Source organism: Plecotus auritus, assembly GCF_963455305.1.
Source record: "Plecotus auritus genome assembly, chromosome: 9".
Classification (NCBI taxonomy): domain Eukaryota; kingdom Metazoa; phylum Chordata; class Mammalia; order Chiroptera; family Vespertilionidae; genus Plecotus; species Plecotus auritus.
In genome coordinates, this window is record NC_137783.1 from 1,987,827 (window position 1) to 2,015,056 (window position 27,230).

General features: G+C 63.0%; 1 protein-coding gene across 1 annotated transcript in view; it reads right to left on the reverse strand.

Moving 5' to 3' along the window:
• FAM53B (family with sequence similarity 53 member B) overlaps positions 1-27,230 on the reverse strand; it is a 74,893-nt gene that overhangs the window by 12,594 nt on the left and 35,069 nt on the right. The window contains exon 4 of the mRNA XM_080641988.1: positions 19,059-19,834. Coding sequence (XP_080498114.1) covers positions 19,059-19,834 — 776 coding nt within the window. The remainder of the gene's footprint in view (positions 1-19,058; positions 19,835-27,230) is intronic.

Consider the following 27,230-nt stretch of genomic DNA (forward strand, 5'->3'; position numbering starts at 1 on the left):
AGGCCAGGAGTCTATGGCTTTTCCCTGGCGCCCACCCCCCGGTGATGAATGGTGTGTCGGGGGAAAGGCCGAAAGCGCCAAGGAGGAGGCAAACCAACAGGACGGAACAAAGAGAGCCGCACGGAGCCATCCAGGCCCGCGGTGCAGGCAGCGTCAGGCGTCTTCCCGAGGCCCCCGAGGGCCCTCCTGCCTTCTTCCCCTTGGATGCAAGTGTATGCGCATGCCTGTGTACATGCCCTGCATACACATGTGCACACATGTGCACACATACACAGCTCTGCCATCCTGCCATCTCTTTGAGACACTGCCATTCCCACAGTGACTGATGAAGACTCGGACCCCATGGCCCTCCTGGTCCAGACGAGGAGCGGTGGGGGCAGGGCAGTGTCTGGGGCAGGGCAGTGTCTGGGGCCCGGCCTCTGGCCCGAGACCATGGCTGGCTGGGCCCACGTCCCTCGCTGTGTCTGCAAGCGGCTGCCACAAAAGGAAGCTGCCGGACACCGTGTCATCGGCGGAGGCCCGGGCTCGCTGGGAAAGGGGAAGCCGGAGCCACGGGCCACGGGAGACAAGGCTCTCAACCCCCCGGGGAGCCGCCTCCACCACCGGGGAGACCACAGACCTGACTGGCCGCCCACCGGCGGGGCCCTGCCCCTGGACCGGGAGGAGGCCCTCGTCCACCCTGTCCTCTGAGCAGACAGGCAGGCGGGTCCTGTGAAGGAAACTCACAACCCGCCGGGCTGGGCGCCCGGTATGTGCACAAACCACGCACGTGGCCTCAGCTGCCTGCACTCACGCCCCCCTGCAAGCCTCCGGGGAACGAGCGGCCCCTGTTCTCTCCCCTCAGGGACACCGGCCTGCCAGGCTCATCGGCAACCCGCCACGCAAGCAGCGGAGGGATTGTAAGGAGGCTGGACTCCACGCGAGAGGCGTGAAGGCGGAGCCACGCCCGTGACAGGTCCCCAGGGACCGGTCCCCTCACACCAGCGCCTCTCCTGGCCCCCGTGGCAAAAGCAGGCCAGCTCCGAGGGAGGGGCGGGGGGCACAGCGATTCTGCCGAGACAGACGGCCCCTGATGCCCCCTTCTCCCGCCTGGCACCTCCTCCCTGCAGGGGAGCCAGCCTGGGTGTGGCCCCACCCTGGTGGCCGGATGGACAGACAGGTGCTCGGCTGGCCCACAGGTGTCCGCTCAGCCACACCGCAGCCAGGCTGAGGTCCAGTGGACCCTGAAATCCTGAGGGCCCCCTGCCCCCCGACCCCTGGCCACACGCACACACACAGCTCAGTCCCAGGAGCTGTGGGCCTGAGTCCTGAGAGGAGGGGTGGCCTTCTCTGTCTTTTGCACTTAAAATTGGTTCTCACCACAAAACTCCACCGGAGCCAAGAATTCCCGGTCGGGAGGGTGCGGCGCGTCCAGGGTGACCGCCCGAACGGCGGCACGAAGCTCACACCGGCCAGGCCGCAGCCTTGCTGCTCCCCATCCTCCCTCTTTAATCTCCGCCGCCGTCCCCCGAGGGAGACCGCTCGGTGTTTGCATCAGAGCAGAAAAATGGGCTTTCCTGGAGGTAGTGCAGGACCCTCGAGGCGGAACCGCTCGCATACACCCCTTTCCTCACCGTGAGCTTCAGACGATCTCAGAGAGAGAGAAAGACACAGACAAAACCCAAACACAGAAGTCCCCTCTCCGAGGCGGAGAGAGAAAGATGCTCTGTGGGAGAGAAACACCAATGGGCGCGCCCAGGTTAGCGGAGAAGCAGAGTCCAGGCCCCATCGCCCAGCTCCCCGCAGGAAGGCAGCTGCCAGTGATGGGGCAGGGCCCTGCGGCTTCAGGAAACTCCTCTCTGTGGCAGGGCCGGCCCGCTGGGTCCTCAGGGAGCCGCCCATTCACACTCGCAGGTGGCGGGCATTTCCCGGGGCGGATGGGCGCACGGCCCAGCCCTTTCAGCAAGGCTGCAGGGAGGGCTGCGGGGAGGGGCCCCTGAAATCAGCCTGGGCTGTGAGGCCCCCCCTGCCTCGGCCTGGCGGCCCAACAGCCCCGGGCGGGCTGGCGCTCATTAAACCCTGAGCCTGGGCCTTCTCGCCCTCGTTTTCGCCCTTACAGCTGCATTATGTCCACGGACGGCGGGTCCCAAAGGGAGGGCGGCCGCATTCACCACCCGGGGGATGAGAGCCGCCAGCCCCAGGCGTGGCTAATTGGAGGCACAGTCCGCCCAGGTCCACCCAGGCTGCTGGGGGAGGCTCAGAAGACACGGCATGACAACATGGGGGCGGAGGGGGGGCGGGGGGGCAGGCCAGGAGGCTGGGTTCCCTGCAGGCCTCTGCCCCATCCTCAGAGGCTCAGCGGGTCTGGAAGCAGCAGGGCCGGCCAGGGCAGCTGCCCCAGAAAAGGCTGGCCCCTGTGGGCTCTGGGACACTCCAGTGCCCCCAAACCTGCCCGGGAAGGCATGGCAAACCTGTCATGGGAGAGGGACCAGGCCACGGCCGACACAGCCCTGCCCGGGCGGACGCGCCTCTGGGGTGAAGTCACACCCACGCCTGGAGGTTAGCTCGGCCGGCTGGGTGGCTGCCGATGGACGGTCCCAACCGGGGAAGCAGGGACCCAGGCCCGGCCGTCTCCTGATGATCCAGGGCCCAGCCCCTTGGCCCCTCGGCACCTGTTTCAACGCAACAGCGGGGACCGTGACAGTGACCTCGCAGAGCTGTGGGCGCACATAGCGCCCGGCACACACAGCCTCGCCCCGTGTCAGCCAGGACGGTGGCCACTACCCACAGCACGACCCAGTGGCCACCGCCCTTTGAGGAGCTCGGCCTGCAAACCTCGGGCAGGTCGGAACCCAGACACCAGATGGGGCCCTCCCTCCCGTCCCTGTGCCCTCAGGTCCGGGGGGCCCCTCGCCGGGCAGTGGAGGCAATGTGGGACAACTGTTCTTCCAGCGAAACGCACGTTAATTCGGGCTGAGCTGCGGCTCCTCCGGGCACGGGGGCTGCGGAACGAGGCCCTCCCAGGAACCCTCGGGGCACGCTCAGAGGCCTCTGCACAGAGGGAGCCAGAGGCAGCTCCCGGCTGCTCGGGGCGGCTGGTGACACTGGTTTCCCAGATGGCGGTGGGGGGACAGGAGGGGAATCCTAGGAGCCAGCGAGCTGACCTGAGAGGGCAGGCGGGTCCGGGGGGCAATGCAATGGGACAGGGGTGCAGAAGAGGGCGGCAATTGGGGGTCGGGGGGGCCCTCTGCCGTGGGACTTAGCACTGCCCAGAAGTGCTTAGGGCCTCAACGTGGGGGCTGGTTTGTACATTTTGACGCCCCAAACTAACTGGAGGTGCCCCTGGAGCAGGCAGGCAAGGAAAGGAAGGGGAAGCGACCTGCTGAGGACCCCTGTGCACGAGGAAGTCCTCACAGCTGCGTGAGGGGACACAGGCGTCCCCAGCACACTGAGGGGGACCCTGAGGCGTGTGCCCAGAGTCACCGCCAGGGCGGGCCAGGAGTGAGGAAGGCCTGCGCCCCGTTACGCTGCCACCACGGGACCGTGTCTCCCCAGGGTCGCCGCGTCACCCGCTGGAGGTGTGAGAGCAGACCCACAGTAGGGAGACACACAGTAGGAGCTTTAGGACTCTAAAGGCGACGTGCGGTCCCAGTTCCCTACGGAGCCAGGGAGGCAGACCCGGAGCGAGGTGTGCTGGTCTGAGCTGCCGGCCACGGGTGATCGTGGGGCGGGGAGTGGGAAGGGAAGTGGGTGTGGGCACGAGAGAGGCACAGGAAGTGCACTGGAACGGTGCCCGTGAGGCGGCTGAGGTCACATTGTCCTCCCCCTCCCCCCACCCCCCCACCGCCACCCAGAACTGCCCTCTCGGTTCTCCCCAGGACGTGGAGCCACTGCTGTCTCCGCCGCAAAGGGCCCTCCCTCCTGGGAGCACGGCGCCCAGGCTTCCGGGAGGGGCAGGAACTGAGCCCTCGGCTCTGGGAACGTTGGTGGGAAACCCCAAGTTCGAGACCACGGCTGGGGTATGACAAAGGGCCAAGCCTGCGGCAGGGAACCTCCAGACCAATGTGCCCGTTACCCCCCTCTCCAGCCTGAATGGCAACATGGTCTCTGGCCGCCCACCTGGCAGGGGCACACGGAACGGCAGGAGTAGCCGTCTCGAGGTTTGGGAGGGGCGCCCACCCGAGCAGCAGCGCCCACCAGGTGCCCTTGTCCTTACTTGGCACGTCAGCAAACGGCACAGAGAGCGTCAGGCCGTGCCCGAGGCCAGCGCTGAGTCGCACCACCCGAGCCGGGACGCAGCCACCACCCGCCTGCCCAGGGCTCCTCCTACCACCCGGCCCGACGGGATTAGCAAGCGAGAGGCGCTGCCCGGGAGTGCGCGGTGTCACGGGACAGACCGGCAAGGGGGAAGCACCTGTCACAACAAGGGGGTCGGGAGCCAGGATGGAGCCTGTGGAGCTGAGGACCGTGTCCCACCAACCTGCAGGGACAGCTGCCGGCGCTGGGGACGGTGCCAGTGCGGGCAGGGCAGGCGGCAGAGGCAACGGAGGGCCAAGGACTAGCCGCCGTCATCACCAACGGCCTCACTACTTCAGCCTGGGCAAGGGCCTCCGTTTCCCCAGATGCACAGCGACCGGATTGGACTGAGATTCCTTCAGGTTCTGAGACCGGTGCGGTCCAGGTAGAACCTTCTACACCTCTTCGTCCTCAAGAGTGGGAGCCAGAGCCTGGCTGGTGTGGCTCAGCGGTTGAGCGTTGACCTGTGAACCAGGAGGTCAGGGTTCGAGTCCCAGTCAGGGCACAGGCCCCGGGGTGCGGGCTCGGTCCCCAGTAGGGGGCGTGCAGGAGGCAGCCAATCAGTGATTCTCTCATCGTTGGTGTTTCTCTCTCTCCCTCCCTCTCCCTTCCTCTCTGAAATCAATAAAAACGTGTATTTTCAGAAAGTGGGGGCAGAAACCAAGCGCTGATTACTGGACGGGTTTACGCTGCCTTCCCAGAGGAAGATACCGTCATCTCAGTGCACACCAGCACGCTGACCTTGGCCGAGGCCCCTGCCTTGTTCTTGTACCTTCTGACCACCCACCTGACCACCCAGGATGGCGGATGGGGAGAGAGGGTGACTGGCACAGGGTCCCGGTCTCAAAGGCAGCAAGCACCATCCTGGCCGGCCCAGCCGCCACGTGAGTGAGTCAGCAGCTGTTTCTCCCAAAATACTTTTCCTCCACCACATACCAAGGGCACTGCCAGCATCCCAGCAACTGCAGAGATTCGGACACGCCAGCCCAGACGCACGGCCAGAGTCCGCGCTCCACAGCTGTCGGGGGGCCTGCCCCGCACGGGGCCCGACTGGGAGGTGGCAGGACTCATGGCCCAAAGCTGCCTCCCGGCGCTGGTGTGACCATGTGGCAGGCCCCTGCCCAGGCCTCACGTCACCTCACTCCTATGCCCCAGGCTCCGAAAGGCACGGCATCGGCTGGATGCCCGTGTTCCCAGGAGCCGCGCCGTACACCTTTCAGTGATCGGGACGCCGCCATGGCGGGCACTCCAGGTCCCATTTCTCAGGGACAACCCCAACAAGCTGAGCTCAGGGACAACCCCAACAAGCTGAGCTCAGGGACAACCCCAACAAGCTGAGCTCAGGGACAACGCCAACAAGCTGAGCTCAGGGAGGCCACCGTCCAGGCCCCTGCAGCTGGCGAGCAGCGGAGAGGGAACGGGCTCCGCCACGCTCAGCTCCCCCGCACCCACGCAGGTATTTATAGCACCGAGCGCTAACGCCTCAGCAAGCGGATCAGCCACAGGTACAGACGACATAATTAACTGCCAGACGCCTTTTCTCCCTAATGGAGCCAGAATTCTTTATTCTTAGGCACATCATTAAGTAGAGAATCATTTTAAGACACTGAGGCTCTGCCTAGTTCCCAGAATAAACTCTAAGGAAGCAGCAACGAACATGGGCACCGCCCCCCACAAGGAAGAGCCTGTGCCCGCGGGAGGAGGCCGAAGGTGAAAGACCCCCTGGACGGGCGAAGCCCAGGTGCCTGCAGGGCCCACAGATGAAGGTGCCTTCCACGTACGTCAGAGCCAGGCATGAGGCTCATCTTCAACGGCTCTGGTGGGGCTCTTCATGCTAGATGGTGATGGCGGTGGTGGTGGTGATGGTGATGGTGATGGCGGTGGTGGTGGTGATGGTGATGAGATAATGATGGTGGTGGTGATGGTGATGGTGATGGCGGTGGTGGTGGTGATGGTGATGGTGATGATGGTGTTGGTGATGATGAAGATGGTGATGATGACAATGGTGATGATAATAGTGATGATGGTGATGAAATGATAAAAGATAAAGGTGATGATAGTGATAGCATTGATGGTGGTATTGGTAGTGATGATGAAGGTGGTGATGTTTTGGTGGTGATGATGGTGATGGCGGTGATGGTTTTGGTGGTGATGATGGTGATGGCGGTGATGGTTTTGGTGGTGATGATGGTGATGGTGGTGATGGTTTTGGTGGTGATGATGGTGATGGTGGTGATGATGAAGGTGATGATGGTTTTGGTGGTGATGATGAAGGTAGTGATGGTTTTGGTGGTGATGGTGGTGATGATGAAGGTAGTGATGTGTTGATGGTGGTAGTGATGATGGTGCTCACGGTGTCTGTGATGGTGGATGGCAGTGGTGATGAAGGTAATGATGGTGGTGACTGATGATGGCAGCTGCCATGTGCTGGCACCCACCGTGTGACCGGATGTGCCAGGTGCTTTACGCCCTTTGCTCCATGTGACCTGCACAGCAACCCGCAGGTGCGTTATCCCTCAGCCACCGGCATTGGGGCGTCTCTGAAAGGAGCTCATTCTACCATGGACCTTGGCGCTCCCACCGCGACCCCTCTCCTGCCCTCGGCAATGAGAGCGGAAACAAACTTCTTTGTTCAACAGGGGCGCTGAGGGATGCTGGGGGCGCTGAGGGGTGCTGGCGGCGCTGAGGGGTGCTGGGGGCGCTGAGGGGTGCCGCTGGGCTTCACACACCTCCCTTCGCCAAGGGCTCCCCGAACTCCCGGCAGCGGCTACGTCCTGCCCGAGCCCCACAAAGCCCAACCACAGCGGCCAGGCGCAGTCAGGCCGAGGCGGAAGGCCAGCTGCCCTCAGCACGGTGCCCAAGTGCCTGCCACCTGGGCTCTGCCTCTGCCCCACGGGAGGGGGCTAGGTCACTCCCCACCCGCCCCGCGGAGGCTCTGGCGGCCCTGTACCAGGACTTGAGGCCGTGAGTGCCCTAACTACACTCTCTGTGCTCGGGGAGGGCAGGAGGGGCCGGAGGGCAGAGCTGAGCGGGGCTGCTGCCTGGGGTCCGCCTGGGCCGTTCTGACCTCTGGGCTGCACGGGAGGGGCAGGGGCGGTGAGGGGGGCACTGGGAGGAGGCGCACAGGGCGTGGCCGTGGCCTTGTCTCTCTCCTGACTACCTGCACCACGACTGGATGCCCAGCTGCTGGGCCAAAGCATGAGCCCACCAACACCCAGGGGTGCAGGCCAAGCACCCACTCTCCCGCCTCCTCCCCGCGGCCTCCTTCCTTCCTCCTCAGGGCAGGGCTCGCAGACAGTCAGCTGACTTCCTGCCTCAGGGTCTGGCTGCTCTGGAGGGTGAGGCCACGGAACCGGCTGGGAACCCGACCAGCAGACACCTGGACCCCGCAGACACCCGCACTGGCCCGCATCGCGTGGGGGCAGACCCTGCTGACCACTGACCCACGGCCTCCACGCAGCGCCACCCGAGGCTGAGGGCCCTTCTCAAGGCGGGGGACCTCCGCTCACCGGCTCCTTGATGCGTCCTCGTCCCTGAAGCGCCCATCTCAGGAGAGAGACAAGAAGGCGCAAGGTCCTGGGAGCAGCTGGCCGACCACCTGCCCTCACCTCCCCCGCAGCCGAGGCGGAGCTTACAGGCAGGGAGGCGAGGGCACCGCTGCAGGGCTGCGTTCCTCCCCTTCACGCACACCTACAAGACCCGCTCCGGCAGTCTAGCTCCCCACACAGGGGCTCAGCCACCCACCCAGGTCCGATTCCACACCCGCCCGGGACCGGCTGTGGCCCTGAGAAGGTTATCAATAAAGCCTGCTCTGTGCGCGCGTGTGACAATCCCAGCATCCGCCTCCCGGGCTACTGCGTGTCCCTAGAGCGGGGCCCGGAGCGCGGGGAGCGGGGAGTGCCTGCAGCTCCCCCAGGGCCACCAGTCCTCCTCAGGGAACACGGGTGTTCCTGGGACCTCTGTCTGCCCCGTGCCTCATCCCCCTTATGTGTCTGTCTCTCTCAGGGGGACCTGTGGCTGATGCGCACCCACCCCAGCATCTCGCACACAGTAGGAGCTTCGCTGAAGTGGACAGGACTTGCAGAATTGAGGTAGCCTGGGTGGCTAACCACGGATTCTCCTTGGAAATTGTCACGCGCGCGCGCACACACATGCACATGCATGCACATACACGCACACATGCACACGCACACACACACGCGCGCGCGCACACACACAAACACACACACACGCACACGCACACAGTCTTCCCGCTTCTTGGCCAGAGCGCCTTGGTCCCAGCACAGCTGCCCGCACACAGAAGGCGGGAGCAGGGGGCGGGAGCAGGGGTACGTGGGAACAGCTTTACCTAAAAGGGAGACGCACCCTCCCTCCTCGCACTGCGTTTCTCATCCCGGCTTCCCAGCAGGGCCCGCGCCAACAGCACTGGTGGCAGTGGTTCCTGGTTGTGCTAAGAACTTTCCGACCACATTCCCGGGTCCCCACAGGCCTCCAGCCCAGGCCGCGGCCTCCTGGCGCTGGGCGGGCGCCGGGTTCCCAGGCGCAGGGAGGCTTGGCAGGCACAGGCCGGCCTCTGCTGACTAGTCTGAGGCGGAGAGCAGGGTAGAAACCACGCTGTCTGAGGCTCTTCAGTGTCGGAGCCGAGCCTCGCCCCCTCTCACAAAGCTGCTCCAAACCACCGCCCGGCCAAGTGACCGCCAAGTTAAGATCCTCCAGCGACTGACTTCCGACGGGCTGTCGGCCGCGGCCGGGGCACATCTGGCCAGCAGAGGGGTTCCCGGGTCCCCAGCCAGGGTGCACTTCCCAGGGGTTTGTTGGGAGGGTGCCGAGCCCAGGGCCGCCCCAGCTGGTGCGTCTGGTTCAGTTCCACACGGAGCAGAGCGGCCTCAGCAAATCTTCGAGGGAGAGGACAGAGGCGGGGAGCGGGCGCAGAGGAAATGACGGCTCCTCCCTGCGGCCCACGCTTCGCAGGCACCAGGCGGCGTCCCCGGGACCTGGACGGGCCGCCCGCAGAAGCTTCCAGCGCAGCGCCCCCGGGAGAGCGCAGTTCCCATGACACAGAAAAGCTCACGCTTTTGAGCACCGCACGCGCAGAACGTGCTCTGATGCCAGGCGGTCGGCCAAGACGCACAGGCGCCGGCCGCTCCCTTTCCGCAGCCCCCGCCAGCTCCCGGTTCTCATCTGAGCGGCCCGGGATGAGGCGTGCTGGGGGGCGGGGGGGGGCAGACTTGGGCCGGGGGTGCCTGAGAGGGCTGGGCGGGCCGTGTTACATCACCCCGCATTCCTGACGGCCAGAGAACAAGGCAGCCCTTCCTAGGACTGGCTTCCGGTGAGAAACGGCCAGGTTTAGGTCGCTTTCCAAATGAGGAAACCGAGGCACACGGCCACCTAGAGCAGGGCTGGTAAATTGCTCTTAAAGGGCCAGGCACAAATAGCTCAGGCGTTGCTGGCCCTCTGGTCCCTGTTGTAACAGTAAACAGGGGGTTGTGTGCCAATAAAATTTTATTTGCAACAACAGACGACGGCCTGTGTGCTGTGGTCTGCCAGGCCCTGGCCTAGAGGTTTGAGGTGCCAAAGACACAGGGGCCACCACCGGAGAGTCCCCCCCTTGGGGAAGCTCCAGCTAGGAGGTTAAATCTGTTCTTATAAAATACTGTCACCCCATACAGACCCGCCTCGCCCTCCCAGGTCCTCTGTGATGAGGGTGGTCCCTCCGCCCCTCCCGGCCCAGGCTCCAGGGTTGAGGGCCGGGCAGGCCGCAGTGGACAGGGGCTCAGGGCGCCCCGCCGTCCCACCTAAATCCCAGAGGAAGAGAAGGCTCTAGCACACTGAACTAAGGCAGGTCCCGGTGCCCCAGACACCAGGCCTCCAAAGAGGCCCAACACAGATTCCGAAACCTGGGATGGGGACCCGCTCTGCCCCACACCCTCCTCCCGGCTGGCATGCTCCGGACCAGCCTCACGCCCCCCCCCCACCCCCCGCTGCCCTGGGGAGGCGGGTCTCTCGAGGGCCAGGGCTGGGCAGTTGGGAAGGGCCATGGAGCAGAGGGCAGGGGCCCTTCATTTTCTCACCGCCCCCCCCCCCCGCCCCCGCACGCTGAGCCTCAGGTGCTACTTGGGAACATGGCTCCTCACGGCTCCCGGCTCCCTGGAGGAAACTGTTAGCGTCCCCACCCGGGCCCTGCTCAGTGTCGCCACTTCCAACTGGACTTTCAGGCCTTGGAAATAATCCAAGTTTAGCCGACTTCATCCAGAACGGTGACAACTGTCACCTCAGACCGTCTAGACAGCTCAGACAGGGGCCACAGCGGGGCCAGATGGTCACGTGAGATCCCAGCTGCTGTCCTGGGGCGCGCACTGACCCGAGCCACCTCCCTGTCCTCACACCAGAGAGCCCGCGTCCAGGGCCGGTCTGTCCCACCGTGGCCACCACGGCCACCATGGCCACCACAGCCCACGGGGGAAGACTGCTTCGGCCAACCCTCAGCCCCGTGAGGCCAGCCCCACTCCCCCCAAGCCTGAGGGGTCACCAAGATGGGATGGGCCTGGGACCCTCAGCCCCGCCCAAGTGGAAAAAGCATGGACCTCGAAGCACCGCCTGGCCTTGGCACGCCGGCCTGTGAGCTCAGCACTGCACACAGCGGCGCTCAGTCAATGCACACGATCTGAACCGCTCACAGGCTGCTGCTGCCGGAGTCGTTGGCCGCCGAGGCTGCAGGCCCCACATTCCTATATGGCAGGGGTGCAACCTAGAGCCACGAGTGCCGTTTTCCAGGAAAGCCGGGGCGGAGGCTGCCAAGCCCCGAGGACCGGACTTCTCTGGCACGTGCTGCTTGGCCGGGGCCTCTCCTGGGCCGCCCCACACCGTCCTGGCGCCCTCTGGGCTGGCGCTCACTGCTAGAGTGCTGGGGGGGCACCCAGGCACGGGGCCTGCGGTGGGTCAGCCATGCAGACCTGGCTCAGAGCCTGGGTGGGACGGACGCACAGCCCAGTCATCGGGGATCCCGGCTGCAGGGCAGAGGCGGGCCCGCACTGTGGCTGTCACTGTCCCCGGCCACGCGTCTTCCCGGCGCAGTGGCTCCCAGCTCGCAGCTCCTCCAACGTGCACGGAACCCAGGTCATCGCCCCCCCCTCAGCCGCCCCGAGGGGCCTGGGTCCCAGCTCGTAGGACTTCAGCGGCACCTCGTCTGTCCCCGGACAGGGCCCCGGCGGGTCCACAAGACCTTCCACACGCCCTCTGTGCACAGAGCCCAGCACGGGGCCTGCTGCTATGCCCCCACCCCCACCCCACCCCCGCCCCCACCCCCACCCCCGCTCCACCAGGTAAACGCATCCCAGGGCCCCAGCAGGTCCATGGGACCTTCCACACGCCCTCCGTGCACACGGCCCAGCACGGGGCCTGCTGCCCCACCCCATCCCACCCCCGCTCCACCAGGTAAACGCATCCCAGGGCCCCGGCGGGCCCAGGGGAGGGCGGGCGCCCGGTGGCCTGCGTGACGTGTGGTATCGCACCCCGTGGCCACTGCCACAGCTCACGAAGGGAGCTTCTGGTAGCTGCGTCGTATTTTGGAACCAACCTTTTCTTCTGTTTTCCAGGATAGCAAAGAAACACACCCTGCCCTCCCCAACAGGGACCATCCAAGGTCACTATGTCTACCCTTCAAAGGGGGCACTGGTCATCTTTGGGCCGTAAACAGGCAATTAACCCCTCCCCCCACCCCGAACCAGTCACAGAGTTCCTGCCAGTGGGAGCCAGCCTGGGGGGCACCCTGGGACCAACCTGGGGACCCAGCACTGGCCCCGCCCTCCCGTGGCGCCTGCTCTCCTTGGCTCCCCACTGTGACCTGAAGCAGCAAGAAAGGGCAGGAATTCAGGGCCCTGATCCCGCAAAAACCTTCTAGATAAATGGCTCGTGTCGATGGGAGATTCTCGCGGATGCGGCTCTGGAGAGCGGGACTGTGATGCCATAGGCCAGGCCACATGAGCGCCCCCAGCGGACAGGTACAGGCCCAGGCAGGCGGCTGGTGTGGGCTCTGGGCCTGGCTCCTAGTCAGTCACACATCCACCTCGGGTACCTCTGTGCCTGCCCATCTCGGGCCCTCCCCACTCTCGGGCCCACAGGCTCACGGCTCCTGCCAGGAGGCGCCATCCAACATCCCCAGTAAGGAAGCGGCCTCTCGCCCCGAGTCCAGAACGCGGTGCCAGTCCCAGGCGCATGAGGCCGTGACTACCCTGCGCTGCAGGGCAGGATCCCAACCCTGGAGTCAGAGAACCCTGCTCCCAACCCCAGTAGGAACGCAGCTCAGCTACTCGGCTCAAGCCCTCGGACCAGCCACACGAGCCCCAGCCCGGGCGTGGGGCGGCCGAGACCCCAAAGCTGCACCGGGACCCTCCTGAGACGTCCCTCCCAGCAGCGCCCATGGAGCCGACTCAGGAGCGCTGACCCTGGGCCGACACGGCTCTGGGCTTGAGTGTCTCACACGAATGACCTTTTTTTAATCCTCCCCCGAGGATATTTCTCCACTGACTGTTAGAGAGAGTGGGAGAGAGAGGGAAACACAGAGAGAAACATCCGTGTGAGAGAAACACATCGGCTGGTTGCCTCCTGCACATGCCCCGACCAGGGCCCGGGCAGGGAGGAGCCTGCTACCGAGGTACATGCCCTTGACTGGAATCGAACCCGGGACCCTTTAGTCTGCAGGCCCACGCTCTAGCCACTGAGCCACACCTGCTGGAGCTGCATACACATGATCTTTAGTGCTGCCAGCGACAGGATGAGAGGAGGTGTCGGCACCCTGCCTGTGGATGGGGAGACCGAGGTGCGGAGTCACGTGAGTTGCCCAGTGTGGTGAGCTGGCACGGCCATGGCATACTCAGCCCCAGGGCACCTTATGTGCCGCACCAGCTCAGCCAGGTTCGGTGACCCTGAGAGGGGCGGTGAAGGATTGAGAAAGGACCGACTGGGTGGGCCGCTGTCCTCTCTGATGGAGAGACAGCGACAGCGCCACGGACTACGAGCCGTGTCTTTATTTTATAGCCGATGCCACGAGGCAAAGGAAGGGCGTGGTCAAGATGTTTACACCATTCTTGAGGGTTTCCATCCTCCTCAGTCACATGCACCTGAACTCTATCAAGCCCACATCACTCAGGCACGTGGGGTCACGTGTTCGGACCACAGGTTCAAGCTGACAACCACAGCTGTTGGCGATCATGGTGCTGGGAGGCTCTGCCCTCCACGCTGAGACTTGCACGTGGCCAGGAGAGGACTGTGCCCTCCCATTAGGCCGGGGCGTAGACCCGTCCAGACACTGTAGCCGCTCCCCACAGCCCAGGATGAGGGTGGAGGCTGGCCCACTGGCACAAGGTCCCGCCCTCCACCACCCCGCTGCATGTCTGGCCCACACGCTGCCTCTACCCTGGCAGCTGCAGCGACGGGGCTCCCTTCTCCCCTCCTCTGTGGGCCCCAGGAGTACAGCTGACCAGAGACAAGGCCAGCGGGTCCCCAGGCCCCTCCCACAGTGGCTTCCACAAAGCGGGGCTGCCGATGCCTCAGACACTGCCCGGGCGCTCACAGGCCACAGTCCCCCCGGGCCGGCCCGTCTCCCAGCGCCTGTGCCCGCACCAGAGCGTGACCCGCACGCCAAGGCTGCTCCCAGCACGTCTGGGGAACTGGAGGGGCTCCCCTCTGGCAACTGACTTAGGAAGCAAAGCCCCCACTCTCCAGAGAGCCCGGGGCACCCCCAAGCTCCAAGGCCTCCCATCTCAATCGCCTGCAGCTTGGAAAGGCCCTCCCGCGTGGAAAATCACCACGTGGCTAACCCTGCCCCGGCGTGTCCCTGCTGAACTCCGATGTCCTCTCCCGGGAGAGCAAAGCGACCGTGTCAGCACTCGGCCCAATCCGATCCAAGTGACCGATCCAAGTGACGCGAGCAGAGAGCTTATGCAACTGGTGGCGGGGACCGGGGCAGCGGGGTGACCCGGGGGAACCGTGAGGGGTGCTCCTGCCTATTTCTGAGAGAAGAGATTGGAACGGGCAGAAACGGGGGTCCCAGCTCCACCGCGGGCAGGACCCATCGGCACCGACCCCCTCCCTACCCGGCAGCGAGCCCCGCTGGGTGTCCGGACAGAGCCACAGGACAGGCCAGGGAGCAGCTCGGTTGTTAGTCAGTGTCACCCACGACCCCTCCCCTTCCCGGTTCACGAACAAGGCAGTGGGACTGGCGGGGCGCCCTGCCCACGGGCACACGGCTCAGGAGCGCAGAGTGTGAACGGCCCCACCTGCCTCCGAGCACAGTTCCCGCCTCACCCTCCGTGTCCTCGCGGCCGAGGGGCCCGCCCTGCAGGCAGGGCCCGGGGCTGCCTTCCCAGCCTCCTAACTCACCACGTGGCTTTGGGCAAGTTCACGGACACTGTCCGCCTCCCCCTCCAGGGCCACAGCAGATGCCGGAGCACTGGCTGCCACGACCGCTGGGGGCAAGATTCCGCTTTCCCCCAGTTCAGGGGTCCTCAAACTACGGCCCGCGGGCCACATGCGGCCCGCCGAGGACATTTATCTGGCCCGCCGGGTGCCGCTGCCTGTCCTGCTTAGCAGCCAACTCGTCCCGGGCCCGCAGTGCGCATAGGAATTTGTTCATAGTTTTTTTTTTTTAAGCTATAGTCCGGCCCTCCAACGGTCTGAGGGACAGTGAACTGGCCCCCTGTTTAAAAAGTTTGAGGACCCCTGCCCCAGTTCTTGCGGAAAGACGGCCGGGATTGACAGCGATGCCCGCCACGCAGGGAGGCGGCCTGCTGGAGGGGAGTCGGGGACGCCCGCACCCACGGGCTCGGACAGTGCAGGTCTCAGCCTCTCCCTCTTCCAGCCGATCGTGACCGTTTCCTCGTCAGGAAGCCGACTCCCCGGCGCCCACGGGCTTGCTGCCTTTTCTTAGCATTTATTTCATTCCAAACGGAACCCCAGGGCTGACCGCGCTGTCACCACCCTCCAGGCCATCTGCAGGGCGTGCTGCAAAGGGGAATTCCTCTGCCTGCAGTCAGCACGGGTCCCCACCCTGCCGGAGGGGTGCTTCGTGGGCGACGCAGTGGGCAACTGGACCCAGCAAGGTGGCTGGCCCCTGGCAGAGAAAGGCTGGGGCAGGCCAGGCCCGAGCCCGGGGCCCCCACCCGGCGGCCCCCACGGGCTCACAGGTGGAAAGCACTGGAGCGGGCCTCACCCAGGGACGACCCGCCAGCAAAGAGCCACCAGTTATTGCTGGACACGTGTGACGGCTCCTCCGACGCCGTCCTACCCTTGGCCCATGGGAGCCGCCAAGACCAGCCCGTCGTCCCGGACGTCCACCTCGTGCCTCTCCTGCCCCTCGCTGCCCCCCGCCAGCCTTCTCTGCCACCGACATCTGCTAGCACAACAGGTGCTGCCTGTTCTGAGGCTGCTCCGGGCGGGGGGGGGGAGGGGGAGCTCAGCGTGTGGCAGCGGCAATCAATCAAACCTCTGTTCCCGCGTCCGACCCCTCCTCACGAACACCGCGCTTCTGCTGGGAGCACCGTCGAGAGATACAATTTGCTGCTCTTTCAAGCTGACCGGCCTGGAGTTGAGAATACAGCGAGGACCGGGACAGCCAGGGGCACGCCCGCCATTCAGCGGGTCACCTCAGATTGCTGCTTTTTCTGAAATCTCCGCTCACACGCGTGCACAATCCGGGCCCAAAGGGCCTCGCAGAGCTCAGGTCTCAACCAACGAGCGGTGGGGCCGGTGGTCAAACCAGGTCTCCGAAAGGCAGCAGCTCGTCATGCGGCAAAAGCCGGCTACCCAACACCCCCGCGCAGGCTGGGTCCCCCTCGGCGGCACACACGGCCCCTGCGCCAAGGCAGGCTGCGGCTCCATGTAAAGTGATTTGGCAGGGCCGCCTGCCCCTGCCCCAGCGCCCCAGGCCTTCTGAATTGTCGCCGTCCTTACAAATGGGCATCTACAGGTGAACCCTGTGCCCAGCAGGGCCTGCCTCTCCTGGAGGATTGGAATGGGCGAGGCCAGCGGTCACATCTGCTGCTGGCTTGGGGCAGCGCCCTCCCCAGGTCACCTGCTCACTCACGTGGGCGCACACGGCCTGGCCTGGGGCCTCAGAGCCATCCGCCCTCCCTGCTGGGCTGACTCCGGGTTCTCCCCGCTCCCGTTTCTGGGACAATTGGAGGGGCTCTGGCTACATCCTCAGTCGGGGCCTTGGCCCTGGTGCTCACACAGACACACCCAGGGGGCCTGCCCTCCGGGGAGCAGGGGTTTGCCGGAACCCCCGGTCGCTCCAGAGGTCAGACACTTGGCACCTTCTACCTGAGCCTCGCGTGCACCTGGCCCCGGGACCCACACACAGAGGCTCCTTCGCAGGATGCTCAGCTGGAGCCCCGCCCCTGCCCAACACCCGATGTGTGAACCGAGGTCACAGACCCAGGAAAAAGCCACGACCCACGAGAAGAAAAGGCGCGGGAGCACGGAACAGCCCCCACCCTCAGCACAGCCCGCCTCCCCACGGACCGTGCCCACTTTCCGACAGTCACGAAGGCCGAGGACGGCCCCAGCCTGTGGGGGCGAGGGCCCGGGCGCCGAAGTCCACACCCGCTGGGCCAGTGGGTCCCTGTCCACACACCGGTGCACACACACCGGCTCCCGGGGACCAACACGGGCCCACAGGTGCCAGGCTGCATCTGGGCCGCTTTTCAAACGTACAGAGGCCGCCCAGGGCCTGGCCGCCAAGGCTCCTGGGAAGGCAGGGCCCGCCTCCTGGGGCCGTCAATCACCAGTGGGCGGCAACGCAGGCAGAGCCACCTGGGGCGAGGGCCGGCAGGGTCACAGGCCTGGTGGGGGCTCCGAGTCTGTCCCCAGGGTGCTGGCCCCGGCCCATGGCACACACTTCCCAGAGGCCCCCCTACTCTCTCCCTGGACTCTGCCCCCAGGGCCCGGGCCAGGGGAAGGTGGGTGGGGCCAGTAGGCCTGCTCGGGATCGCTGGGCACAGCCCCAGCGAGCAGTGTGTTTTTAAGCGCTTTCTGCCGGTCAGGGTGTTACTCCATCGCGTGGCTAGTAAAGTGGAATAACGTGTACGTTGTTCGTATCGCCGATCCGGCTTGTTAGGTAATAAAATACGCTCAGCGTTACACATGTAACCGAAGCCATTTATCACACCTAGAACTCGGGCTTTCCCTCAGAAGTCGCCCAAGCCTGTCACCATGCCAGCCCTTTACGGATTTAAATTTCTCCTGAGGAGGAAAATTCCACCCCGGGGTCCAAGGTAAATGCGTGTGACCAATCAAGGTCCAGCTGCCAAGTCCTCGGGAGACAGAGGGACACGGCTGGAGCGGCCGTGGGAGAAATGGAAACTTGAGAGCCAGGGGCGGGGGACGGCGGACGGGGGGGGTGGTGTCTGCCTGACCCTCCTTGAGGACCCACCCCGTGGACTCCACAGGCTTGGGGGGAGGGGGGCGGGCACACCACAAGCTTGTCCCCGAGGCTGGGAGTCCAGACTCTGGGTCAGGGGTGGGCTTTGGACTTGAGATCCTGTACCTCTTCTTTTGTGGGGGGACCGCCAGGCTGGGAGGGGGAACCAAAAGAGAGGAAAAGCTCCGGAAATGGAAGCTGCGTGCTCCTTCCGGAAGGAATCGGGCCCGGCGGGCAGAGCAGCCCCGGCAGGACGGGGAGAGGGCCGTGCCGGCCTGCAAAGGAGTGGCGGCGACGAGCCTGCCCAGAGGTGGCCACACGCTGCCAGGGCAAGGCCGAGCGCTCACTGCCCCGGGTCTCCCTTCCGGCAACGACGGATGCTCACACAAGACCAGAAGCGGCCACGGTCGGGCCAGGGCCTCCTGGACGCCGAGCCCTGAGTTCTCCCCATCACACCTGCCGGCCCTTGAGTGACAGGTCATGGGCCAACCCTGCCGCCTGGGCCTTACTGTCATCCCGCCCTCCCAGGGAGAACCAAACGCAGCGACGCTCCAGCTCAGAGACGCTCCTGATGACGGGCGTTAGCTCCAAGTTCATCTCATTCAGGTCAAGGTCAGTGTGAGCACAGGCAGGGCTCCGAGACAGAGAGGGTACAGCGCCAAGGACGGGCGTGTGGCGAACAGCCAGGCCGGGTACAGACACAGGCGGCACGGGGACCGTGGCTGAGTGTCTTGCTGGTCTCACGTTTTTGACAGTTTAATCAAAGAATAAGGGCCTCCGCCATCTCTTGGTCTCTAAAGCCATAGCCCAGCCCTGATCGCAGGACCAGCCCATCCAAGGGTGCGAGTCCGGCCTGGCGAGCATCCTCACAGCCGCGGCCGGGAGGTCCTGCCAGGCCCTGCAGTGCCCGCGGGAAGGGGCACCAGGGTTTGGTGTCACTGGTCTGCTCGCCAACACCCTGCCTCTCGCCACCTACCTGCGTCTGCACCCAGCACTGTTCACAGGGACAATTTCTGATTCAAATGGAGAAAAACAGACACTTAAACAAAGATCTCGTCCGGCCAGTGTGGCTCAGTGGTTGAGCATCAACCAATAAACCAGGAGGACGGTTCAATGCCGGTCAGGGCACATGCTGGGGTTGCAGGAGGCAGCTGGTCCATGATTCTCTCTCATCATGGACGTTTCTCTCCCTCCCTCTCCCTTCCTCTCTGAAATCAATAAAAACATTTATTTTTTAAAATCTCATCTTTCTTTGGATAGGATTTAATATACAAGGCGAACCCCCACTCCTGAGCGCCTGTGAAACGTGCCGGCCGGCGCCCAGCGGCTCCCGCGGTCCCCCCAACCCCCCGCGCCAGGCCCTTACCTGTGCCATCTTGGCCAGGTCCAGGGAAGGCCTCGGCTCGGGCCCCTCCTCGGGGCGCCGCCGCTTGACGCCCACTTTCTTGTCGTTGAGGACGCAGGGCTGCGAGCGGCTGCGGGACAGGCCCCCGGGGCGCCGCGCCAGCTCGGGCGTGGAGGCGGGCGTGCTGCTGGCGGAGGGCGCGCAGAACTCGGCGAAGGAAAACTGCTCGTGGGAGCAGGAGAGCGACCGCTGCATGTCCAGCCGCGCGCCCCCCGCGGGGCTCAGGTCTGGGCTCCAGAGGTCACCCTGTCCGCAGGTGGCCGCGCCGGGCGCCCCCGGGCAGGCCTGGCCCCCGAGGTGGCGGGGAAAGCCCGCAGGGTGGCAGGGCGAGGCGAGCGCCTCGGTGCGGGACGGGAGGCTGAAGCTGGAGCTGCGCTGCATGGGGCCCGGGCCGCCGGCGAGGCGGGGCACGCTGCCCCCGCTGTAGCAACGCCTCTTCTCCACGGGCGTCCACACCCTGGACCCCAGGGGCCGCCAAGAGGTCCGGCAGCTGGACATCTCATCCGAGAAGGACAGTGACCGGCACTGGCGCTTGCTGGGGGGCGCGGAGGGGTTCCCGTTGTGGTCGCTGAGGCTGAGGTCTTGGATGAGGCTGGTCACGGTGCCGGCGGTGGCCGCCTCCGGGTGCCACAGGGTGCCGTCCGCACACCGCTCGGGCAGGCGCTCCCAGAGGCTGGCGCTCGGCGGGTCAATCTGAAGGGGACACTTCCTGTCCAGGTCTCGCCATCTGTCATTTTCTGGATCAAAAACGACAAAGAGAAAACAGGACGTGAGCAGCCCTCACGCCAGCCGGCTCCCTCCTCTCCGGGAGCCTGGCTTCCCCGGGGAAGGCCCTTAACCCACCAGGCCCCCCGCCCCTTACGGAGGAGAAAGAGGCTCAGGAGGGGCCTCAGCCCCGGGCGCCGAGCTAGAAGCAGAGCAAGGCCCGAACCCAGGTACCGGGCCCCCGTGCGGTTTTCTTTCCTACACACTGACGGCCTCGCAGGAGAGCCCAAAGCAGTCCTTTCCGCCCCAAATGCCTTCTCACTTACAGATGGAAACCCCCCCCCCCGCCCGGGGGCAGCAGAGCTGGCATAGCCCGCCACCTCCCGTCTCACGCGCTGTGGCTCTCGGGCTGGGACTCGAGGGCCCTGGCCGGAGACTCCCATCAGATGGAAGTCGATGGATGCCTCGGGGTCAGGGTCCACGGGGCAGGGGGTGCTGCCAGGGTACCTGACCTGAATCCACCTTTAAAATACTTGCTGACATGCCCTAACCGGTGTGGCTCAGTGGATAGAGCGTCGGCCTGCGGACTGAAGGGTCCCGGGTTCGATTCCAGTCAAGGGCATGTACCTTGGTTGCGGGCACATCCCCAGTAGGAGGTGTGCAGGAGGCAGCTGATGGATGTTTCTCTCTCATCAATGTTTCTAACTCTCTATCCCGCTCCTTTCCTCTCTGTAAAATATCAATAAAATATATTTAAAAAATAAATAAATAAAAATAAAATAAAATACTTGCTGACATGCCCTAACTGGTGTGGCTCAGTGGATAGAGCGTCGGCCTGCGGACTGAAAGGTCCCAGGTTCAATTCCGGTCAAGGGCATGTACCTTGGTTGCGGGCACATCCCCAGTAGGAGGTGTGCAGGAGGCAGCTGATCGATGTTTCTCTCTCATCGATGTTTGTAACTCTCTATCCCTCTCCCTTCCTCTCTGTAAAAAAGCAATAAAATATATTAAATAAATAAATAAATAAATAAATAAATAAAATACTTGCTGACAATAGAAACTGGGTGTTTTATTGATTTACCGCCCACCCACCGAAATGCCCCACAGCAAAAATAACCCCAGCTGCCAATCATCGAGCCATCCCTGTGTTCTCGCGATTTCTCCCTGAAGCCGAGGCTGAAGCGGTTCACACAGAGGACCGAGCCCGGGGCTGCAGAGACCGGCGGGTACAGGCTGCACGTGCCCAGCAGGTAGGTCCCTCCTCGAGCACGTGCATAAGCTGGCCCGCTGTGAGACGCCAGCTCTGCGCGGGAGCCTGCGTTTCAGGGACGTAGTCCAGAACCGCTTCTTTTCTTTTTTTTTTAAATTTATCTTTATTGATTTCAGAGAGGAAGGGAGAGGGAGAGATAGAAACATCAATGATGAGAGAGCATTGATTGGCTCCTCCTGCACGCCCCCAACTAGAGATTGAGCCTGCAACCCGGGCATGTGTCCTTGGCAGGAATTGAACCTGGGACCCTTCAGTCTGCAGGCAGACACTCCCAGGGGTCCTCAAACTTTTTAAACAGGGTTTTGGCCAGTTCACTGTCCCTCAGACCGTTGGAGGGCCGGACTATAGTTTAAAAAAAAACTATGAACAAATTCCTAGGCGCACTGCGGGCCCGGGACGAGTCGGCTGCTAAGCAGGACAGGCAGCGGCACCCAGCGGGCCGGGTAAATGTCCTCGGCGGGCCGCATGTGGCCCGCGGGCTGTAGTTTGAGGACGCCTGCTATCCACTGAGCCAAAGCGGCCAGGGCAAGAATCACTTGTTTCCTGCCATGGGATCAGGCACGGTGCTGGGGGACTTAGCAAAGGCAAACCTGCCCGCGTCCTGTGTTCGAGTTTCCAACACAGAAGCCAAGCTCGGAACTACGCCCGCTGCCAGGGACCGGCCGCTGGCACACTTCTGTTTCCTGGTCCACGTATATGTATGCAATATGTATGCACCTGTGCACGGGGGAACGCAGAGGAAACGATGGCTCCAGTCAGGCAGCAGAGGGTGGAGGTAAAAGCCGAAATGACCTGCGGTGGGTATTTCAGCCAATTCTCATGGCACTGGCATCGGTTACTGAGCACACGCCGTGGGCGGTGGAGCCCACGCAGCGCCCTGCCCACGTGAGGAGACTGAGGCGTGGAGGAAGGCGCTCGGCTAACAAGGGAAAGGATGTAAACCCCGGCTGCCCCATGTCTGGTTAATATTCCCAGAATTTCATGCTCCATGTAGGTAACAATGTATCCAATTGTCACGTGTAGGTAACAATGTATCCAATTGTCATGGGTAGGTAACAATGTATCAAATTGTCACTGCAGCGCAGAGGGGACCTGGCCCTGCCCGAGGGATGTCTGAGTCGTGCAAGGTGGCCACATGCAAGGAGGTTGTGAGGCGGCCTGCAGGAGGGAGGGCTCCGGGCAGCGAGGACTCCACATCTGCCTCAAAGGGCTCTGACCCACGCTCAGTGTCACACTGAGCAACGAGGCCGGAAAGAAGCTTCGTGAGCCAAAGGTGAGGCCAAATCGGGGCTCGGTGTGCGACTCCTTCAGGGCCTCTGCTGCGTCCTGAGACACAGAGCCTGAGGGCCCGGGACCCGGGGCGGGACACGCAGGAACCGCCCCGGAGGCCGATCCCATGACCGGACCTCTGGGGCTGGAGAGGCCGGAGAGAGATTTTCCTTCGGTCCGGCCAGGCCAGTGGGGAACAGAGCAGGATGGTCACCAAATGTCCAGCTCGGCTCATCCTGAACCTTCCGGGCCCTGGTGCGTGGCAAGGCTCGGTACTGTTCCTTTAACAGAATTTGATACATTGTTACTTAGAATCACCTTTCGCAAGAAGCATTTATGCTGCTCAAGAATGGTCCACCAATGCCAAAACCGGTTTGGCTCAGTGGATAGAGCGTCGGCCTGCGGACTCAAGGGTCCCAGGTTCGATTCTGGTCAAGGGCATGTACCTGGGTTGCGGGCACATCCCCAGTAGGAGGTGTGCAGGAGGCAGCTGATCAATGTTTCTCTCTCATCGATGTTTCTAACTCTCTATCCCTCTCTCTTCCTCTCTGTAAAAAATCAATAAAATATATTTTAAAAAAAAAGAATGGTCCACCAAGACCCCTCTTTCATCGCTTGGAATAAATTTCCATTGAAAGTGGAAAGTTCAGTAAACTAATAATGAAATGCCATTAAAAGAAACTAACACTGACTGAGTCACAAGCGCCTGGATATCGGACTTAGCAGGACAGCTACGCTCAGAACACAAGTGCGCATTTATGTGTGATGAGGTTCTGCAAGAGGACAGGAGCGACAGCAAAGGACTCCGCTGCGCGCCGGCGGTAATCATCGGGAACGACGCGGGGCATGAAAAGGCCCAGCTCCAAGATGGTTAACCACGTGGGGAGCTGTAAAGATGCTCTGCTGACCTCACACAGCCGCACAAAGAAACGGAGAGAAAACGCTATACACAGAGAGACTCTGATTTCGCAAAAGACGCAGCTTACATGGGAGGGCCCGGCTCAGTGGTTGAGCGTTGACCCAGGAACCAGGAGGTCACAGTTCATTCTCAGTCAGGGCACATGGCCAGGTTGTGGGCTGGGTCCCCACTAGGGGGCGTGCAGGAGGCAGCTGATCCATGACTCTCATCATTGATGCTTCTCTCTCTCTCTCCCTCTCCCTTCCTCTCTGACATCAATAAAAATACATATTTTAAAGAAAGTAAACCTGCCCAAACCGTTTTTGGCTCAGTGGATAGAGCGACGGCCTGCGGACTGAAAGGTCCCGGGTTCGATTCCAGTCAAGGGCATGTACCTTGGTTGCGGGCACATCCCCAGTAGGAGGTGTGCAAGAGGCAGCTGATCGATGTTTCTCTCTCATCGATGTTTCTAACTCTCTCTCCCTCTCCCTTCCTCTCTGTAAAAAATCAATAAAATATATTAAAAAAAAAAAAGAAAGAAAAAAAGAAAGTAAACCAGGAGGTCCGCAGTGAGTGGCAGACAGCTGGCTGGTTCCTATTTTTCCCTTTTTCTTTCCCTACAGTGTCTGCATTTTCTCTAAGAACACATGTATTTCCAAGTCCACGGGGGAGGGGGCATGGCCACCAAGCCTGCTAGGCGGTGCAGGGTCAGGGCCCCGGCCTGCGCTCCCGGCCTCCTCTGGGTTGGCTGCTGCCTCTCAGGGTCGTTCCCACAGAACAACCCTGGCCACCAACTTCTCTTCGGGGACGAGGCGCCAAGGAGCCAGATGGTCCAGGCAAGCGGCCAACTGAGCAAGGAACCAGCGGGGCTCCCCACAAGCGGCGAGGGCCCCACGGTGCACCCTACAGAATGCGCCTCTCCCGGCCCTGGAGAACCAGTGAGAGACTACAGGGACCGGCCCATCCTCAGAGGACACTGCTTCCTGTCGCATTTCCCTGGAATTTCCCCGTCTCCAGGGAAATCGCGGGAAGAAGAGCAATTGGGAGCCAGATGAGCATGGCCATTGTGCCTCCCGCCATGCCATCCCGAGGGCTTGGGGCCTCTGGGCCTCTCTGGCCTCCCACCTGGTCGGCCCCACATCCTCACCGCCTGCAGAGAACGCTCGCAGGCCCACACCTGCCTCGTCTCTCCCCAGGAGGCCCTACGGTCCGGGCACACTTCCTGTGACGTCAGAAGGCAGCCAAGGATCAGGCCGAGTCAAAACCACCCTTGAAAATACCCCAAAAAACCCTGAAGAGTCATTCTCAGGCACCAGAAATTCTTTATAAGACTGAAGTTTGGCCCGGCCAGGTGTCTGTGGTTGAGCATCAACTCACGAACCAGGAGGTCGCGGTTAGATGCTTGGGTTGCGGACTCCCTCCCCAGTAGGGGGCGGGGCGTGCAGGAGGCAGCCAATTGATGACTGTCTCATCATTGATGTTTCTAGCTCTCTCTCCCTCTCCCTTCTTCTCTCTGAAATCAATCAATAGATATATTTTTTTAAAATACAACGAAAAAACCTCTGAAGTTTGATGAACTGACTGCAGCAATGAATACAGGTAACTTATGTTGGCAGAGGTGGGCGTTCAATTTGTTTCTAGGTTAACCACAAACCCGGGACGGGGACGGGGACGGGGCTGCATGGCTAATTCTGAGGTGCCCTGCCTGCCCACTCTCCCCGGGGTTAGCCTCTCGGGCCTCAACGTATAAAACTTCCTTGTTGCCGGCAGAATGAAAGGAGTCAGCTCTCAGCTCAGCCCACTGTTAAAGGCAAGTGCAGGGGGGCTGCGCGAACCTCAGCTTCCCCCAACATCGGCTCTTCTCGGCTTCACACCTTTGCGAAGGTGTAAGGCTGGAATGACCTCCTGCCTTCGTCCTCCCGCCAGCAGCCTCGGACCCACCCCGCACAGCCACCTCGACCACCATTTACCCGCTCAGCGCCTCCCCCCATCGGCCCCCAGGCACCCACAGCTCAGTCCTGAGGCCCACATGTTCCCTGACCTTCATGATCTGCTTCCGTGTCTACTGCTGGGCACGAGCTCTGGGGCACTGCCCGGGCATGGGTCCCCCAAGCCAGCACGGAGTGGGGCACCCAGCAGACCCCGCCGGGGCGGCTGCAGGAAGCAGCGAGTGACAAGTGCAGACAGAAGCTCAGAGCAGGCCAAGGCTGTGTGTTTGGTCTCACTTGTCTTTTTTTTAAAAATTAATATATTTTTATTGATTTCAGAGAGGAAGCAGGAGAGAGATAGAAACATCAGTGATGAGAGAGAATCATGGATGGGCTGCCTCCTGCACACCCCCTACTGGGGATGGAGCCCACAACCCGGGCCTGTGCCCTGACTGGGAATCGAACCGTGACCTCCTGGTTCCTAGGTCGACGCTCAACCGCTGAGCCAGGCCGGCCGGGCGATCCTACTTGTCTTTGCGCCCAGCACACATCCCCCTTCCTGGGCCAGGCAGGCCCAACCTGGCGGGTCCTCGAAGCCCCAGCCCTCAGGGCCGTGGACAGGAGGCTGGCTGAGCACTGACCTCTGAGATGCTGCGCCACGCAGGCCCTTCGGGCGCCGAGCACGGCTCTCGTGCGTCAGCACCAGCCAGGTGGCCTGGCTCTGTCTGCGGCAGATCACACTGTAATTGTTCCTGTCTTTATCGCTCTGAGAAGCGTGCATGAGAAAAGTAAAAACAATGGGGGCTAAGTTTAGCCCTCGTGTTTTCCCCTTCGCTCAGGGGACAGAGCGAGACCTGCTGGGCCGGGTCACCAGACAAAGGAAACAGGAACAGAGGGTGATTTTCAGCGGCAAAGCACCCCGAGCTACGGGCCTGACGTCACGCTGTGCAGAGGAACTGGGCGGCTCGCGGAGGGGACACCGGACGCCCCGCCCCTCCCTCCGTGTCACTTCTGCACAAACAACCACATAACTCTTCCAACAGTGACCAAGGCCACCGACTCGGGGTCCACTGAGCAGGCGGCACTGGGAGGGCGGGGAGGGCGTGGCCAGGCTCTAAGCTCACTCCGCAGTTCCTTCAGCTCTGGGGCCCTGCTTTCCTCATCTGCGGACGGGGGTGACAGCTAGTGTGGGGTCTCAGGGCCTGCGAGGGCGCCGAACAGGCTGGCGATGCTGGCGCCTCCCCGGGGCCTGCCCTTGGGAACCGTCCCTGTGGGCTGTGGCTGCAACAGGAGCCTGTATGCTCCACACGCAGATCCTCAGCGTGGTTTCGGGGCCACCGGCGGGAGCGTATTTCGGGGTATGTGTTAGAATGCAGAGCCCGAGGCTCAGTCCCTGACTTGCAAACGAGCTCTGGGCTGGGAACCTGCATTCTAGCACGTTGCCCAAGGCGTTTTACTGTGAACGGGTGAGACCCCGCGCCGCCCCCAGGCAGTGGCGGGGCGGACGGTCCGGTCCCTGTGCAGAGGGATGTGGATCCCCACTGCCCGTCTGCGCTTCGTTTTGTTGGGCCGACAGCAAAGCAGAACCACGGAGGAAAACAGCCCCACTTCCATCCCGAGTCCCTTTCACAGCGGGGGGGGGGAGCCCCCAAGTGGCACAGGTGTTATGGGTGGGGAGCCCACCATCTGTGAGAAGGGAAGGACTGCGGCCTCCCAGCCTCCCCCCGGGACACCTGTGGCTTCTCAGGGAGGTTTCTGACAACACGCTCGGCAGATGTCAGCACATGTGGGCTCCGGGGTGGCATGAGGCCTGGGAGGTCGGGGTGGGGGGGGCACAAGGCCTGTGAGCTCAGGGGGAGCACGTGGCCTGGGAGGTTGGGCACCCCCAGTTCCATGCTATCCCCTCTTTTAAGCCCCAGGAGCATCGAGTGTTCCTGTTCCCTGCCGAGCCCATCTTTGGGGGGCTGAGATGCTGCACAGGAGTATGTGTGGGAGCCATGTACCCACAGGGCCTGCCTACAGACGGCGGGGGGGGCGGGGGGCGGGGGACAAGGGAGGGAATT